Below are 19313 nucleotides of genomic sequence, written 5' to 3' on the forward strand. Positions count from 1 at the left end.
TAATGACAGGTTTATCTTTTCTTTCCAATTCTTGTTTCTACTTGTTTTCATTGATTTAGTTGGATCAGCTAATACCCACAAAATTTTAAACAGTATTAGAAACAGTGAAGATCTTTGTTTTGTCCCTGGTTTAGTAAGAACACCTCTACTGTTTCCTCATTAATATGAAGAATTTGAGCTGAAGTGTGTATATTTTATCAGGTTAAGGAAAAAATAATTTTTGAGAATGGTATCAGGAATAACTTTTAAATTTTATTGAATGATTTTTTTTTTCCTTAGCACATAATTTTGGACCATCCTATTTTCCTGGAAAAATTCTCAATGGGTCATGACACAGTTTGATTCTGTTTTAATGTGTAATTTGATTGTATTTATTATTACATTCCTTGCTTTAAATTTTGTCTAACCTTTGTCAGGTTTTGATATTAGGTTTGTCCATGTTTGTGTGTGGACTTCATTCTGTGCTCTGCAGAGGTCTGACCCATCTTGGAGAAGTTGTCTGTTATCTAGAAGAAGTGACACGCTATTTCTTTGTGGTTTTGATTTGCATTTCTCCAATGATTAGTGAAATTGAACACTTTTTCATATATTTGTTGGGCATTTCTATGTCTTCTTTTGATAAATGTCTACTCACGTCCTTTGTCCTTTTAAAAACATTGTTATTTGTTGTTATTGAGTTGTATATGTATATCAAAGTGTTGAAATGCACTTTACAGATAAACAATTTTTAGTTGGCAATTATAAGGCTGGGGGCAAAAAAAAAAAAACAACAAAGTTTTTTATCCGACTTAGTTTTAATCCGACTTAGTTTTAGCAGGAAAATCATTTCCTAGAGTAAATTTATGTTGCTAATTTAAATTTTATTGACTTTGCATTTTTGTACTTGTAAGTGTTCTTTGGTTGTGCAGTGACGTGGGAAGTGCCTACATGTGTAGGTATATAAGTTACATCACAATAAAATACTTCAACCCACATAGGAGTGATAATTTTTAGAGGACATAGTGTGATTCAAATTTGAATCACCATACTCTTGTCAATAACTCTACTATCAATAAAGAAACAAACATTAAGAACCTGTCTACTAAAACCTTTCATGAAGCATTTTCATTCTGCCTTGATTCATTTATCAACAATCAATCAACAATTTTTACCCTCTTTGACCAGGACAATTTGCAATTATGTGCTGTTTGTACACTTATAGGATCTATATTTTTCATGCTTATGTGGGAATATTGTCGATATGTGTCTGCATTGAGTTCTGATCTAAGCATCAGGTTGTACTTAGTACGTTTCACATCATCTGAAACACAATTGTATATTTTCACTTTTCAAATATTAGATGTTTAATATGCACAAATTTCCAACTAAAATATTTCTAAAAAACAGTCCATTTAGCTATTAAGTAACACCAATGTGTCATATGCCTTCTGTGTGGAAGGGTAAGTGAGTTGATGTATGATATGCCAAAATTTAGGGAATGCTGGTCTTTCATTTTGTGAAGGAGGTTTTCCTTGCATAACACCATCTTAGCCCAAAATAAAGTATTTCTAGAAGTCAGCCATTGCATAGTGCCCATCCATCATTCACGATCTTTAAAATTATCCCTAGCCTGATTTGGTAATGTTACGGTACACCTAAAATTCATACCCAATGCTTAAGCTAATGTGATTTAATAACGCCTAGTTTACAAAATTATCTACAACAAACCAAACCCAGAAAATTAATTTTTCAAAACAAAAGTGCTGAAAAACAGTACATTTTCAGTACTAGTACAAAAGTACTAGAAAGAGCCTTTCTAGAATTACCCATTAATTTTATTGATCTAGTGGTTTGTCAAAGTTATTAAACAATGTATGAATATAAATTTAAGATACTAACATTTTAAGATATTTAAGATGTATGTGTAATGTAAATGTGAGAGTTATATTCTTAAACACAAGTACAATTTCCAAGTTTACTTTGAATTGAGCTAACATTGAGCTAACATTGGTTCACAACACATTATGCAATTCAGAGGTATAGGTCACACCTCTTCAGCTGTGTGTCACCACACCTCACCTACCACCAAGGCACCCACAATCCTGCCCTATAGTCCACTGGGCTCCCTCCTGACCTTATTCTCTGTTCCGCCCCCTGTCTTGTAGTCTCAATTCAATAGTCAGATTTCTAGAGTTTTTATTTATTTGTTTTTTTTTTTTCAAATTTATTTAATTTATTTATTCATGTGTTTAAGCTACAGGTTCAGGGGAGTGAGAGGATTCACCAGAGACAGAGTGGGGAGCAGAACAGGTGGATTGATTGAAATACACTGCTGAGGGGAGCAGCGGGTGAATCAGGAGAGGTCTGCTGCACCACATGTGGGTCAGCTCCTGGCTGGAGATTGAACTCACACTGCAGTGGCTGTTGGTAGTTTGATAGCACTGAGACTTTAACCCCTGCACCACCAGGGAGGCCCTTGTTGTTTTGGTTTTGACAACCCTTAATTTTGTTTCTCTAGATTCCACATATGAGGGAAGCCATCCAACATTTGTCTTTCTCCCTCTGATTTATTTCACTTAGCATCATCCCTCCAGTTCCATCCATGTTGTCGCAAATGGCAAGTTTATCTTTTCTTATACCTGAGTAGTGTTCCCTTGCATGTATGCAGACATCTCTTTAATGCAGTCATCTGTCCTTGTGTACTTAGCTTGTTTCTGTAACTCGGTTATAAGATGCCTCCTAAATTATAAGATGCCTCCTAAGTTCAGAAATGTTTAACTGTATTAGGGAAGCGGGGGCCATAGAGAAAGACCATAAAATATGGGTTAAAACTGGGTTAAATATGGGTGAAAATGATTAAATGGACCCAGGTTGTTAGACTCAAGCCCTGGTTCCCCTGAAAGGTAACATTCAGGAAAGGAAGAGAAGAAAAAGGTAGAACAGAGGAAGTTGGTGCTGCACTGCTAGGTAGCTGATGCCAACCCAAGATTTCACCCAAAATAACAACAGGGCTAGGTGTGCATTGTACACTAACCCCACTGCAGGATTCCTGGGCCACGTAAATCCCAGCACACAGCAGATTCATTATAGTGCTTCTCCTGTTTCCATAGAGACTCGGGGGGAAATATATTTGCAGATACAAATAGTGACTATATAGTGTGATTTCAGATAGAGACCTTCAGTATTTTGTGAAAGTACTGTAGTGGTGGTCTGTAAAAGGTATGGGGTGGCACAAAAATGAAAAATTCTGCTTGAGAGCAGCACCATCTGATTTGTATTTGAAAGTTCACTGTGGAGGCAACATACTTGATGCACTACAGGAAAGAGAAATTGAAAGCAGAAAGTCCTCTGGGCAAGAGATGGCTTACAAATGATTGTTTGGAGGAATGTGCCTGTTTGAAGGATTTCACATCTTTTATAACATCCTCCAAACTTGCAGGTATCTGCCCACTAATTCCCACTTCCCCATAATCTGTTTCAAATTGCTTTCCCAGTAATCCCTGCTCAGAGAGGCATTCTAGCTCACCACATCCCTGGAGGCACTCTGGACCATTTGGGTGATATATGTTGGTGCTGCTGTAGCATCCCAGGGATTGCAGACCGAATTCTTCAGACAATTCTCTGTTGTCTATTTTTCATCTGGCAATAGATTTGGGTAAAAATAACGTGCATCCTCGGAGCACTATTGAAGTCATAAATAATAACGCTGAGGCACAGTGACAGATGGGGCCTGGGAACCCCACACAATAAATCATGTGCCCATGAAACCATACCAGTGCACATCATTTTGTAACTGCAAAATAGATTCCTATAAATGTCTTCAGCTTAATGTGTTTGGTTTCTTTGCTTGTTAAATACTTGCTTGGCAATTTAAGTCGCTCACTTAGACTGAATAATTGATTGGCAGCCTCTGAGTGTTTACCTATATAAAAGTTGAATGACAGCTCTTGAATAACTCATATCTGCAGCCCCCAGCTTGTTGATTCTGCCCATAACTCAAGCTTCTTCTCCCTGCATCTCTTCCTGATGATGCAATAGACAAACCAAGCCTTTCTTTCCTAGCTAAGATGCTAGCATTGCTGCAGTCCAAGCAGGCATTCATGTATGTTTGATTCTGGTTATGCATTTTGGAAGCAGAGAAAAGGGACAGTTTATTATTTGCAAATATTGTCACAAACATTCATGCAATAAAATTCTCTAAATTGAATCATAGCGACTGTAATCAATTATGGTTAAGAACCTTCAAAAATACAAATGGGAGAAGAGACAATTTGATAAATATGTCAAACACAAAGTGGCACATGAGACTATATTTCAAAATGAGACTATATTTCAAAGCTGGATTCTATTATATTTATCGAACCATTTTAAGCATCACAAGCTTTCGTGATTATCAATATGATAAATGTGATATCAATTTCAATTCAATTGTATATAAAATTATATTGTAACGCACACACTATATAAACCCTGACCCCCCACTTCCTATTTGTATGGTCTGATCTCCTCTGCTTACTCAGATTGTACTAAGTCAGAAAATATCCAGAAGTCATCTCATAATCTCATCTGAGGTCTTTCATGACCACATAAAGAAAGAGTCTTAGTTTCCCAATGTTAACTTGGAAGGTATTATGTCTTTTCTCATTTTACCAGGAGTCAAATAATCATTTCCTTTAAGGAACAATGCTAGTAGTTTCAGTGAACAGATTGATGAGTAGAAGCGATCATAAATTATATGCACCACTTCTCACTGTAGGCATTGCAATCTGCAGACACTCCCTAAGACACAGCATCTGTGCTGACCTAGTTATCATTTCATACCTGCTGTGTGTCACACTCTGTGCTGGGTCCTGGGGAAACCACCCCAAACTCCCCAGTGTAAAATTTCAACGTGCTACTAGTCTTCAGCACAAACTCAAACATTTACAATCAAGAACAAAAGTTTTTTTTTCAGTGTAATGCCCAATGACAGGGTTAGAGAAATTTTAAGTAGGCGACTCAAACTTCACAATTAGTTCTGATCAGTTGGAGGGACTGATGGAAATCAGCAAACCATCGAGTGGGGTTTACGAAGGACTGTTCTGCGAGTTACACAGATAAACATTATTTATCTTCACCAATCAGTTGTTGGTTGTTGTTTATGAATGAGCTAAGATGATGGTCAGAGTAGGTTGTGGTTCGTTAAAAGTGCAGGAAACAGTTGGCATAGATTTGGAGGGGTTTTCAGGAAGACAGAACAGCTTGAAGAACAGAGAATGCTAAAGAGCAAAAGGTTTAAAAAATTGTTTCGAAAGGTAGGAAAATCTTTTAATGGTCTTTGCTTTCCTCTAGTCACTATATAACACTGCAAATTAAAGCTTTTGAAGAATATTGACCATCTTCTGGAGACACGGGCTGGAAAGTAATATGTAAAACTATGCCCAGTGGATTAAAATATGTCACCTATTTTACCAGAAAAGTCAAAAGAAGCCAGTTAATTGACCATGACATATTACCCAGCGTGCAGTGGTCGTGGTGAAGGGAAATTGCCACTGTGGATTTCTGGGAAGTCCAAGGCAGGAAGCATTCCAAGTGCAACTAAAATTAATTCCTAATTCAAAAATAATTTTGTATATATGTAACAGAAGCTCTGCTGAGCCAGTTTTCGTAATATGCAGTCATTAGAAATTAGGATGTGTTTGCATCTTTGTTTTAAATTTGAGATTTTCACTGGAGCTTTTAAGCGAGTTAAAATAACCCATCCTTCTACATAGTTCAGAACACATGTCAAGTTAGCTTGGCAACATCCACTTCCTTAGCAAACAAAGTTCTATAGTACAAAAAACACAAATTCAGCCAGCTCTGTTAGGGATAGCTTTACATTCAAAATGTGTGAAGCTCATATTTATCAAATTTGACTGTATTTGTGCCAACTGACAGTTTGTGAAAGTTGAAATGTTTACCTTTTAAAAAATTTAATTTTGAAAGTCTACTTCCAAAAATGTAATGCAGGAACATTAATCAAAGAACATGTATTGGCTACACCACACCATGAAAAGCATGTCTTTCTCCCACCTGTGGCCCTGGCTGTTCATTCCCTGCTGTTTATCTTCACTTTTATAATTTGAATGATCCTCAGTATAATGAAAAATTCTTCTCCTGTATCTTATTGAATATAATTCATGAGTAGAGAAAATCATGAGCATCAAAGGAGATTATCGTATTAAAATTACATACGGCATTTTTTAGTGACAAAAAAGAAATAAAGTGATCCTACTCTCTGGGGGAAAATACCATATAAACTCCTCCTACTTGTGTGTGGGGGAACCCAACAATCTGTAGCTATTATTTTTCCCTAACATTTACTTTTGATTTCTCCTATTTTAAAAATAGTTCTCTGTTGAGTTCCATTACATTTAGCTTTCATTTTGGGGATTCTTTACATTTTTAAAATAAGCACAGGTATGTTTAGTTCTTCAAATAGAGACTTACTGCTATTTTTCTCTTTTTGTCTAACATGCAAGTCAGGAACACATTTTAAAAATCAAAGTCCATTTAAAAATATACACTTATTTTTTATAACACTTGTCAACATATAATGTACTGCATAGTTTCCATTTTTTAAATCAACTGAGACTATAAATTACATAAGGGCAGGAGATTTTGTTTCGTTCACTGGTGTAGCACTACTGAACATTAATGACAGAGCAGTCTCTACATTGAGTGAGTGAGTGAGTGAACAAATGGAGGAATTGACCTAATATACTAAGCAGCTAAAGGGAAACTTCAGAGCACAACTTTAAATAATCTGCATGCCATTATTTTTTTGAGTATCAAAAATTAGGCTTAGAGAAAACTGGACTTTCTATTTGCTAAATGGAATTTAGACTGTAACTGCTTTTTATTTGCAGTTAATTGTGCACTATACAAGACAACACAATGCCTTACTAGCAGATGCTTTGTGAGGTTTTTGAAGACAATCATAATATCCTTAAACTATTTATTTTATATTTAATTTACAGGTACATGTGTATTCATAACCACAGGCATCCTGAGATACACTTTTACTCTCCATCAAGTTTAAATCAAATAATGATCATAGCACTTAATTCAGTAGACTCAGTGTCCAAGTGGCCACCAAATCTTTGTTTACACATCTCTTTTGTGAGTCTTTTCAAATACATGAATGACCAGGTTGGTTCATTATCTTACTACTGATACAATCAATTGTACATTTATTTAGAAACTAGCTCTATTTTCTCTTAACTCTCCATAGACTTATTCTTCCCATCTTTCCCAATCTGTCTGTAACTTTATTATAAGTAACTCTGTGTGGGGCCTGTGGAGATAACAGGATTTTCTCCAAGCTTATCAGACTGTTTTTGGCCGTGACCTTCCAGCACAGGTGCCAGGAGAGAACCTGTAGCCTTAGAATGTTGTCCTCATGTGGGGAAGGCAGTAAATAATAAGTAACCTTGATATACAGTTCTCATGCTCCAACACATATTTCGGCAAACTAAGCTGAATCTTGGCCCTGTGCCGGCTTTGCCTATGAATCCTATAAAAGCTAATAGGGCCCCTGTGGGGAGATACTCACTGGCCACTCGCCAAGTACAGGGCCACTGCTGTGGCTGGAGCCCAGGGGTGCTACCACTACTGGTCACTGCCCCTGCTGCTACCTGTGCATCTCCTGCTGCTTCATAATGAAGACCTGTTTCTGGCCCCACATATTGGCTTCATGACCTGTTTTCTCTTCTACCACCATCAAGAACCCAGCAAGCTTGTAGCCCCAGCATTTATGCTAGCTGGGTGTGTACCTATCTGTTTTTCTACACAAGATTGTGTGTGTGTGTGTGTGTGTGACTAGGTATACATTGCCTTCTGTACCGGAGGTGCCTCCCTGGTGTTTGCAAAGTTGAGTTTCTGCCTCATAAGTCAATCAGATAACTTTCACTAAGTAACTCATCATACCATCAGTTTTGGGAACAACATAAAATATTTCTGGAAACTTTTTGAGTTTTTCTTACTAAACATGGAAGGTTCCAGAAATAATTTTTCCCCTAAATATCTTGCAACATATTCTATCATTTTATTTAAAATCTTGACATTCTGTTCCTGTTTTTATTTTCTAAGAGGGTTCAATTGGAGGTGATAATGTGACCCAATTCAAAATTGAGTTTTGTGCAGGACTAGTGGCTTAATGGAGTAGACCTGATAAAGCAAAGGTCTCTCTATTTCCAGTTCTCCAGATTTCCAGTTCTAACCTATTCCAATGGACAGTTTTTCTAAAATGCCTATTTTTTATAATAACATACATTCTAATGTCATAAGTTTCACTATTAACAAATGAAGGTTGCATGTCTTCTTTATCTTTGCATTATATATAATCCCAACTAAAATTAATGTGTTTACCTTTGAAAATAAGGGCAAATATGTTTCCCTTTGAAAATAAAGGCAAATTTCTTCTTCATTTTTCATGTAACTTGGCTGAATTCCTGGTTAATATCCCATGTGTGGAGGTTGATCCTGCAGGTTTAAAGACTTCACCTTGACCTCAACTACTCTTGATTCTTGTAGCAAGAGATAAGCTACCTATTTAGTAGGGTGGCTTCTGGTTTGCTTAAGTGGTAGAAGCTGTGTGGCTAAGAGAAAAAAATACTGTGATTTTACCTTTTCATCAGCTTAAAATTTTATACACAAAGTTCTGAAGTTACTGGTGTTTTGTAAATTATTTTCCTTAAATGCCAGAAGTATTTTTTAAGTCAGTGCCTTTCCTTTTGAAAGTCTGTTCAATTATAAGATAAAATTGTGGAAGGATTTTCTGAATTAACACTTGACTTCCCTCCACAGATGTTTATTGAAAGTATTCATTTGCCTGATTATGCCTTGTGATATTTATTTTTAGGGGGATAGTTCCTATGTGAAAGATCGCTGGTGTGTTTTTGATGGATTTATGGTCTTTTGTCTTTGGGTCTCGTTGGTGTTACAGGTAATTACAAACTTTTTAATTACAAGAGAATATTTTCCAAAATGGGAATAATTTTTAATCGAATAGAAATAATTCAAATATCTATATATCAAATGTAAAAGTATAATTTCCTATAACATTAAGTTATTTTAAATTTTTTTGAATTATTGATATAATAGCCTAATTGTAATATTTTGATTATTGTCAGTCATATTTGTGGTTTTTTGTGAATCAGACATGAAAGCTTAGTACTATAGAGAATTATTTCTTATTAGGCAGATACAAAATATATTCATTGACATAAAGGAAAGAACATGGGTGAGTGTAAGGGGCAGGACAGGGCACAAGGCAGGTTTTCTGATCCCATGCAGATCGGGTAAAGGAGGAGTCAGAGTCCTCAGTGGTTTTGCAGGTCTTTTATTGGGGTTCAGCGGGTATATGGCAGGCAGGGGTGCTGGCTGGGGGGCTGGGAGGCTGGCAGGCCTCCCAGCCCCCAGCAAGTCTTCACTCTATCTGGGCTCTCTGGTGATCTCGGCTTCTGCTTCGGCTTCTACTGCTGCTACTGGTGCTGCTGGCGTCCCCCCGTGACGCCACCCTTAAAAAGTACAGTCTTAGCTCAGCTGAATCCCATCTACCTATGCCCACACCCTATTCCAGGTGCCCACCATCAGGCATGCATTCAGGACAAGGATCCATCATCTATCCTGATGGCGGAAGGGCAGAAAAGCCTGATATTTTCTTTACCCTACAGTCCACCCCCTCAGGGTTTTCTGCCATACAGTCTATACATATATACACAATTTTCTAAGCAAACAAACAATGCAGCCATGGCCCACAAAAGCAAATACATCAAATAACAAAATACAACATAACAAAATACAACAGAACACAAGTCCAGGCAGGGCACCAACCAAGTGCAAAAGACAATTATTGGTACCAGCAGATGAGCCACCAAATCTGCTGCCGAAGGCACTGCTCATACGAGGGAGGGGAAATCACACACGGCATCTGCTATAACACACAGGAGCCGTCAGGCTTCCTGGCCTTCTCTGGCTGTAGTCTCAGCTACAAGTCACACACAGCATCCACCCCCAGGATGCACTAGCTCTGGGATTGGCAATTTTATTCTGTTGGGGGTAATCGCCAACCCTCAGGGTTTCTGTCTGCAGTCGCTCCAACACTCGGCCTTCATGGCCACCCATGCGACTCACAGACCCCTGCTCTCAAGCCAACCCACTGCACAAGCACATGGGTTGGGGATCCAAACTTTGCATTTGGCTTGGGCTCCACCCCAAGCCACATTCCCCACCCATCCCCCAAGGACGGGCTCCTCAGCTCCTCACCCTCACTCAAGAATGAGCAGGGCATCACCCATAGGTGATTTTACGAGACTCACAGGGCTTCAGCATACCCAGGCTGCTTAACAGCCGCTTTAGGGCTTCTCAACTTAGCATCAGTACCAGCTTTTGCCACCTTAGTTGGCTTTTCTCCTCCACCTGGCCACTGGGCATACACAGGCTGCTTTTGGCCATCTAGGCCCACTGGCCACCCCCAGATTCTCAAAAATAAACATAACCTGCTAAGGTCCTCCGCCTTCTGGCGGGATTGTCAGTCCAAAATCATCAGTTCATCAGTCTATCAGTCCATTGGCCTCTCCCTGCTTCAGCAATGGCCTGCTGCCTCAGGGGTCATTGGCTGGTCCTTTCCGGTGTCGTTGGCTGGTCCTATCCGGTGTCGTTGGCTGGTCCTATCCGGTGTCGTTGGCTGGTCCTTTCGGGCGTCTCCTTCACGCCAGGTCTCATCCTGTAGCTCGTGGACGTATCCATCTTCTATACCGCCATGGTGCCTCCAGCGTCGTCACAGGCAAAGTCTGTTCTCCTTAGTCCCTCCAGGTCTTCGGAGGGCTCCAATACCCGTCTGCATGGATCTTGCCGACATACGCCAATTGTAAGGGGCAGGACAGGGCACAAGGCAGGTTTTCTGATCCCATGCAGATCGGGTAAAGGAGGAGTCAGAGTCCTCAGTGGTTTTGCAGGTCTTTTATTGGGGTTCAGCGGGTATATGGCAGGCAGGGGTGCTGGCTGGGGGGCTGGGAGGCTGGCAGGCCTCCCAGCCCCCAGCAAGTCTTCACTCTATCTGGGCTCTCTGGTGATCTCGGCTTCTGCTTCGGCTTCTACTGCTGCTACTGGTGCTGCTGGCGTCCCCCCGTGACGCCACCCTTAAAAAGTACAGTCTTAGCTCAGCTGAATCCCATCTACCTATGCCCACACCCTATTCCAGGTGCCCACCATCAGGCATGCATTCAGGACAAGGATCCATCATCTATCCTGATGGCGGAAGGGCAGAAAAGCCTGATATTTTCTTTACCCTACAGTGAGATTTTTCATTTGTAGAATAAAAAATGAGTTTCAAAATTAAAATTCGAGTCTTTTATTGTGATTCTATCTTCTCTCAAATCAGCTTAGTATAGATATATTGAGAGATATATTGGTTAATTTACTGTATTGCAATTTTAAATGTCTTACTATGATAGTGGGGACATACATCAAAGGGTTTAAAAGTGGAGATTTTATTGGAAAACAGCAAAATTTCCCCATGCATTCGTTCAGGGTTGATTTTGCATTTAATTCAGCTAAGTTACTATAGTCATTAAAAATTTCACAACAAAATAATCCATTGTCCATCTAAAAGCTCATCATAAATTTCATAAGTTTCATTTCTCCAATGAGCCAATTCCATCCTGCATGTTCATGTCTTCTTTTTTATTAATAACTAATATGTGATTGACAGACATTTTCTCTATCAATTTTCCTGTTAGTAAATGATACAAATCTTTTTCATAATATTTTGAACACTTTCTCCATTATTTTATGGTAGATATGCAAAATATTCCACTGGAGAACACTGTAAATGAGGAAGACTGAGCATACATATTTTCTAGCCTAAGCTGGTGCTTGTTTTTGTAATAAAAGCCATGCCTTGATAAATTATATGCAAATGAACAAGATGAATGGCTATGTATTGCTTTCTTTTAAGATAGCTTCAAAATGTACTCAAAAGGAAATTGATATAGGTGGAAAATAATGCAGATTCAAGATTGCTATTGGCACATCCTGATGCTGTGACTATGAGCTAAAGGGAAAGCTCCAGGTATTTATTTGCCTCTGAATTTTCAGGTGTTTGAAATTGCGGACATAGTTGACCAGATGTCCCCCTGGGGCATGTTGCGGATCCCACGGCCACTCATCATGATCCGAGCCTTCCGGATCTATTTCCGATTTGAATTACCAAGGACCAGGATTACAAATATTTTAAAGTAAGCACTGTTCTTACATAAGTAAAGGGGGAATGTTTGTGAAACTTTGGCAAAGTTTTACCCATTTAACCTACCTTTTCCCCCAGGCGATCAGGAGAACAAATATGGAGTGTTTCAATTTTCCTACTGTTCTTTCTACTTCTTTATGGAATTCTGGGAGTTCAGATGTTTGGAACATTTACTTATCACTGTGTAGTAAATGACACAAAACCAGGGTAAGTTTATCAACTATAGCTGCCTTTTAATTAATCAGGATGTTTCTGGAATTCTCATGAGAAAAACCCTCTGTGTCTAAAGTTAAGTAATATAATTATATATACAATATATATGTCTATTAATATTAGTTAGATATAGTTTATGAATATGAATATAATTATATAAGTATATGAAGTATATACATATATAAATATGTTTATGTATAATATGTAAAATATGCATATTTTATCTCTGTTCTCTATTATCTACTTCCTCAATATTGTACATTCTTTTAAGACTAGTATTCAAGACAAGCCAGACTGAAAACCTAACTCTGTGGGGAAGTCAGTTTAGCAAACTCACAGGAACATCTAGACATCTTCCTCAGGGTGGCAGAATGCATGACACCACCAGTCTATTTTCACTTCTCTCTTCTGTCTTTTGTGGCTTTAAAGCCCAAGCTCTTAAATGCCTACTGATAGAGAATTGGATTAAGAAGATTTCGATTATAAATGCAACAGAATACTACTCAGCTGTAAGGAAAGACAGGATCTTGCCACTTGCAGCAACAGTGAGGGAACTTGAGGGGATTTACTAAGCAAAGTTATCCAGAAAAAGACAGAGAAATATTAGATGACTTAACATATGTGAGTAATATAAAAAAAAAAAACAAAGCAGATCAACTGACAGAGCAAAACAAGTTAGTAGACATGGATGACCAAACTCAGATACCCACAGGCAAAGAGGGTGGGAGGTGGGAGAAACAGTGAAGGGGGTGTAAGGATGATGGAGTTTTGCTTTTGCCTTTTTGTTTTGTGTTAATTCTTAAGGAAACCACACACACACACACACACACACACACAAACACCCATGCATTCCTGGGCAGAAGCCACATTGCTACACACACACACAACCTCCAAACCATGCTTGGCTACTGGAAACAGCCCTGGTTCATGCCACCATTCTGCCCACTTATTTTTTCTCTTCCTCTAGTTCTCACTTACATTTTGACATTTGCAGATGTATTTTTTTTCTCCTTGAGCCCAAGTATGTGTTCTAAAATGTCACCTTTTATCCAATAGATCTAGTTGCTGGCAGTGGAAGGACTAGGAGTTAGTGTAGCCCAACTGGCCAGCTCTAACCTTCTGGCACACATGGCTATTTTGTGTCCATTATCCCTATCACATTTTGAGGGCTTCAGGCTGTCTGGGAAAGGGTGGAGGAGATTCATCTCAACACCAGCACCTACCTAGCATCCTAGCACAGAGTGCTTAGTACTTGGTTACTGAAGGCAAGGTTGATAATATATTTACATAGATATAACTTTATGGAAAATTGATAGAGAATAAGAATAAGGACTAAAAGCAAGTTGCTAAATGCAACAAAAGAGAAGTGGCTAGAAAATTAAAAATCAATGAGAAAAGCAGTAAATTAGTACAAGCACAGGGTAAGGAAGCTGAGGGAAGCAGTGAGTAAGGGCAGAGACTGTGTGGGTGAGGAAAGAAGCACATGTGTGGAGGAAAACCTGTGGGTAGTTTCCTTTTTTTTTTTTTAAGTGAATGTAGGCTGTAGAATATGTCTAGATTGTTCCATGAATGGATATGAAGATGGAAAAAGATATCGTGTAGGTGGAAGACAATGGATAAAGAAGGAAGAACAGTGAAAGCTTCCAAATTTGAAAGCAGCTGTGTTCTAACACCAGTGAGGATGGGGCTGGTTTCACGTTACCATTTTATTAATAACCAATCAGAATGTGAGATGTACAACTTCTAACACAGCTAGAGGATCAGACATCCTGCTGGCAAACTTAATTTTGATATGTAAAATTTCACATAAATCAGTGAACAGGTACCTTTGCACTCAGGGCTCTGGAATCACTGCAGTGAGTACTCTTCCCCAAACCCTGTACTCGCATTACTAAGAAAGGAGTGTCTTAGGAAAAAATACATTAAAAGGCCTTTTGTCTTCTGAATGTTAGCTGCAGATCACTACTTTAAAAAAAAAGATTTATTTCACTTATTATGCATACAAGATCTGGGGTGCAGGCTAGAGATGTGAGGGGTGAGAGGATTCACCAGAGACAGAGTGGGGAGCAGAACAGGCAGAGCTACAGAAATACACTGCTGTGGGGAGCAGCGGGGAGACAGGAGAGGTCTGCTGCACCATGTGGCTGGGATTGAACTCATGCTGATTGACTTCATAGTGTTGAGACTTAACCCCTTGCACCACCAGGGAGGCCCTCTAGCTCATTACATTATCCCCCAAATGGAGCTCACCACAAAGAATTTCATACATATTAGAGAATTTCTGGTTACTTGAGACAGCAGTTATGGGTGATTATCTGTATTTCCTCTTGCCCATATGTGGAATATCTGCCAATGGCAATGTATATGGACACAGAGTTTGCCTTCTTTTCATGCAGCTTTATTATTTGAGAAGAAAATGAATAACTAACCACATGACCGTAATGTTACCCACAGTAACATTGTACATAAGTTTGATAATTCTTTTTGAGGATCCATCATTTTTATCATTTTATTTTAATTTTCAGTTGTGTTAACTGAGTTTTAAATTTCAGCTCATAAGCGGAAATATTCTTGATGCCATTTTACCATTAATTCCAACCCAGACGTTAAATTATTTAGAGAGTCAAAAATGTCCAAACTCAAAGCACATCAAAATATCAATTACAAAAATATCTCCAACTGCCCCATTTCCTTTTCTTGCTTCTGAACCTGGAATTTCTCATCACCATCTCTGAGTCAGACACTAAGCTACGGCTGGACGGTTGTGTTTCCAATGACCAGTGTGGCCAGTTGCTGTCATGACCTCATTTCTCTTAATTGTCCTTTAGCAATAGTTTCATTTCTGCTCAGTTAATTTGCATGTTCTGTTGTCCAATAGTGGGAAGGCTTTCAGGTTGAGATCTGTCTGTTCAGAAACCTGTACAGACCTGGTTTCACAGGTGATCTCTGGAATTGCTTACTTTGAATCTGTGAGTCAAACAGAGGAGTAAGGAAGCAACATGGATATGACTTCTTTAAAGCCAGATAGAAGGATATGCTCATCATGTGCTCACCAGCATTGTTGGGAAAGCTTTCCATGCTTCTCTGATAATGAATGGTGACCCAAGGCAATTACAGAACAAATAATGAGATTTGACTAAGCAAAGCAATTCAAATCCTGGAGAAAGTTGAGAAGAGCAATAGCCTGTGGCAGGAACAGGTGTTGCAAAATGCCAAATGTGATGGCAGAAATCTCCCTGAAGCTAAAAGAGGAACATGTCAAAATGAACTGGTAGGTGAAGTGGGAAAGATGACACCTTATTATCAGTGAGAAAGTAGAGAAATTTATTCATGGGTTAGTCTCCGAGGATGAAATCTGATTCCCAAGAGTGAAAGAATTAGAAAAACCTCAAGGTAAGTCAGTGTGTTAAATATATGAAAGTTTACTATACAGAGATCAGGACTCAACAGCAGTCATGGAAAACCATGAACTTTAAGACCCAGAGGTGGGGCAGGGGACACACCACAGATGCCCCCTCAGAATTCAGGTGTGACCCTGTTGTTACAAAGCCATTACTGATGGCTCCCTGGGCAGCTTGTAGTATTGGCGGTATTTTATAAAATATTAATAATACATAGACCAGAGAAAATTTAATGTGGCATTTGGAGGTTTCTATTGCTGGTGCAAATGAAACTTAGGTTTGCCCTTCAGGATACTTGGAAAGTCAGTGAACTGCTACAATGAGTACATGCCAAGGACACAAGTTTAATGGGGCTGGTGAGTACATGGTTAAGATTGTTAGAGGTGATTCTAACATAATGTACTGGAACATTCTATGTGAAATGAGCGACCCTGCCAGCCCAACCCCTGGCAAATAGTGTCTACTTTTGTTGCCACCATAGAAATCACACACAGCATCTTTTGGAAACCTCATCTTTTCCTGTACCTACCACGGCACTCCCAGTGCATTTGGACAATTCATTTCTATGATGTAGTCTGACTGGTAGAGAGAATCATCTGTGAGCTTTGAAAAAATATAGACTCCAAGCCACATCTGTGGGTTTGCATTTATAGGCAGGGCTGAGAGTCTCAGATTGGACAGGTAAGAGATCAGTGATTTAAAGTCTTAGTTTTACATGAAAACCCCAGGAAAATGTTGTAGGATGGCACACACACGGTTTGAAGATAAATTAGAATTTAGAAGATTTAGAAGAAAAATCTTGAGTCTTCAAAGAAATGCTAACATTTCAGTAGGTATTCACAACTCCACCCTTTAGGGGTAACATAATTCCCCTTCCCCTACTAAGGATAGAAGCCTAGAAAAAATACTTAATTTTGTTTTTTACTGAATGATGTATTCAGTTCTTTTGGCTTTATCTATCTAGCAGTTTGGGAAAAGATGAGGGACTGGAACATATTAAATTTCCTTAGTTTCATAGTAAGGGAAATTTACTTCATCATTTTGTAGAAAGGTGCAGGATTTACTTGTTTATAAAAAGAGGTGCAATGTCAATATTATTTTCTTAAGGCAGCCTTTTTATCTTGTCTGGCTGTTTCTCTAAAAGTCCAGGCAGAGCAATTAAAGTTTTAAAACATCAATAAATAGTTTCATCTCTGTAAATTCCAGGGTGGGATTAGTTTTCCAAGGCATCCAGCATTAGAATTAGCCAGACTGGTTCATGGTGGCAGGGAGGCGTTCATCAACCCAAAAGAGGAGGCCAATAGGAGTGAAAGCAAAGCCGGGAGATTCTCTTGGGTGGACCTCAAAGGCAGGAAAAGCCAAAGCAGGTTTCCTGTCAGTACAGGCAATGAGAAGAATGACAACTAAGTGTAGGCTTCTTTCAGCAAGAAAAGGACCTTGTTCTCAGGTCCTCCCCTCAAGACCGCTACAAGCAAGAGCAGCACTAAGTGTCAAAGACCATAGTCACTATTCTCTCGGGTGCGAGTGTGTGTGTGTGTTCATCTGTGTTTAACTCAGTTCATGGGTTTAGTTACAAGTGTGCTTTTCTATTCATGATTTCTTCTGGAACATAAACTAAAAATAGGAAAGAAAACTTACTGATGCCATAATGACAAACTGATCTTAGGGTGTCTGTGGTTATCTGTTGTCGATGGATTTGTTTTGCTGTGTGCTTTCTTCTTTGCATCCTGACAATTTTCTCATCAACTGCAAACTTGAGATAAAAAATTGTTAACTTGGCTTCTGTGAATGTCTTTTACAAGACATGGATCAAATCTAGCTCTTGAGAATCAACATTTATCTTGCTTATCTTCAGTGCTCACAGTGGAGGAATAGACAGGTAGTGGTCTGCCTGGGAGAAGCACAATCCTTGCCTTTGTCCTCAATCCAGAAGTGTCTGAGGGTGTAGATTAAAAATTGTTTGATATGGTAATAATCCCATTGTTTATAACCCCTGAAAAAAGGTATGCTCTTTACCCCTACCCATGATAGGTGTAAACTCTCCTCCTCTTCTGTACACATCCAGCTTTGATGTTCCCACTTCCCAGAATGCCATGCTATGCATCTCCTCTAAAACCAGAGTCTGTTGATGCTTCAATAATCCCTGGAAGCATCACCCATTGGAAATTGCCCCAATCTCCACCACCCACAGTCTGGGGTCATCCGTGATGTCCCCCTGTGCCCCCACATGCCAGGGGCATACAGATAGCTCTTGAAGCACTGCTCACACTCGCTGTGCACACTAACACTCTTCCACTCTCTCTCACACTAGGCAGTAAAGTCCCATGTTGGAAATACCATCTCAGTCATTTCCAATCCTTGCATGCTGTGTGCCATGAAATAGACCTGCCAAAAACAATTATTTGGCATGAATAAGCAGACAAATGAAATAAAGTGGCCCTACTAAGAAGGGGAAAAACAATTTCTGAAAAGAGGCTAAGCAATAAACAAGCATAGCTATGTTCATAAGTGACAGTAATTACAAAAGGCCAACACTATATGTGTTGCAACAAGCCATGACAGCAGTAGGTATCAGTAGAGAAGGAGACCTGTGATTAATGAAGAGACAGATTTGATCATAAAGTCTCAAGCGGCTGCATTGCCATCAGTGAGAACAGAACCCAGGGGGCACACGGCTTTGCTCTTTTCCCCTTTTACATGAATGTGTGATGAGATGTCTCTGGGTGTTGTTTTTCAAATGGTCTTTTTTTTTTTTTGGCCCAAATATCTTATTTGCAGATGAGGAACTGAGGCTCACACGGTTAAAGTGAATCACCCGAGGTAATTAGGTTGGTTACTGGCTGAAATGAGATGAGTGCCCTTGTTTACACTGTACAACTCACTGCTCTGGGCCATCAGGCATAGCCATTAATAAAAGTATAAGGGCCTTCCTGGTTGCCTAGTGATTAAGCCTCAGCGCTATCACCTTTAGGGCCTGAGTTCAATCCCTGGCCAGGGAGCTAACCCACACATATTGCAGCAGACCTCTCCTGTCTCGCTGCTGCTCCCCTCAGCAGTGTATTTCAGTGAATCCACCTGTTCTGCTCTCCATTCTATTCTCGGTGAATCCTCTAACTGCCTGCTCCTCTGGCCTGCACCCCCACTCTTATATGCATAAATAAATAAATAAATATTTAAAAAAATAAACAAAAATATAAATCCCCAAGTATTGCTGGGGACTATTATAAACAATTTTGGCAACAAGCTCACAATATGTTTTCTTAGATCTCAAACTCCTACATAAATTTTTTGTAAATAAGATATTTTGTTAAGAATTTTTAAAAAATATTCCAGGCAGATATTAAAGCCTTTTGACAATTAACTTTCACAGGGATTCCAGGACTGGTTTTGAAACATGGAAACTGTTAAAGCCAGAAATTAAATAAATTGAAAACCCATGCCTATTTCGG

General features: G+C 39.1%; 1 protein-coding gene across 1 annotated transcript in view; it reads left to right on the forward strand.

The window, feature by feature from the left end:
• Positions 1-12461, forward strand: part of LOC119259758 (sodium leak channel NALCN-like) — a 32227-nt gene extending 19766 nt beyond the window's left edge. Inside the window, exons 4-6 of the mRNA XM_037528735.2 lie at positions 8864-8947; positions 12103-12242; positions 12329-12461. Of these exons, the coding sequence (XP_037384632.1) occupies positions 8864-8947; positions 12103-12242; positions 12329-12461 (357 nt within the window). The remainder of the gene's footprint in view (positions 1-8863; positions 8948-12102; positions 12243-12328) is intronic.
• Positions 12462-19313: the final 6852 nt, after the last annotated feature.

This window comes from Talpa occidentalis, unplaced genomic scaffold (assembly GCF_014898055.3).
Source record: "Talpa occidentalis isolate TD23 unplaced genomic scaffold, MPIMG_talOcc4v2.1 talOcc4.5, whole genome shotgun sequence".
NCBI classification, from domain to species: Eukaryota; Metazoa; Chordata; class Mammalia; order Eulipotyphla; family Talpidae; genus Talpa; species Talpa occidentalis.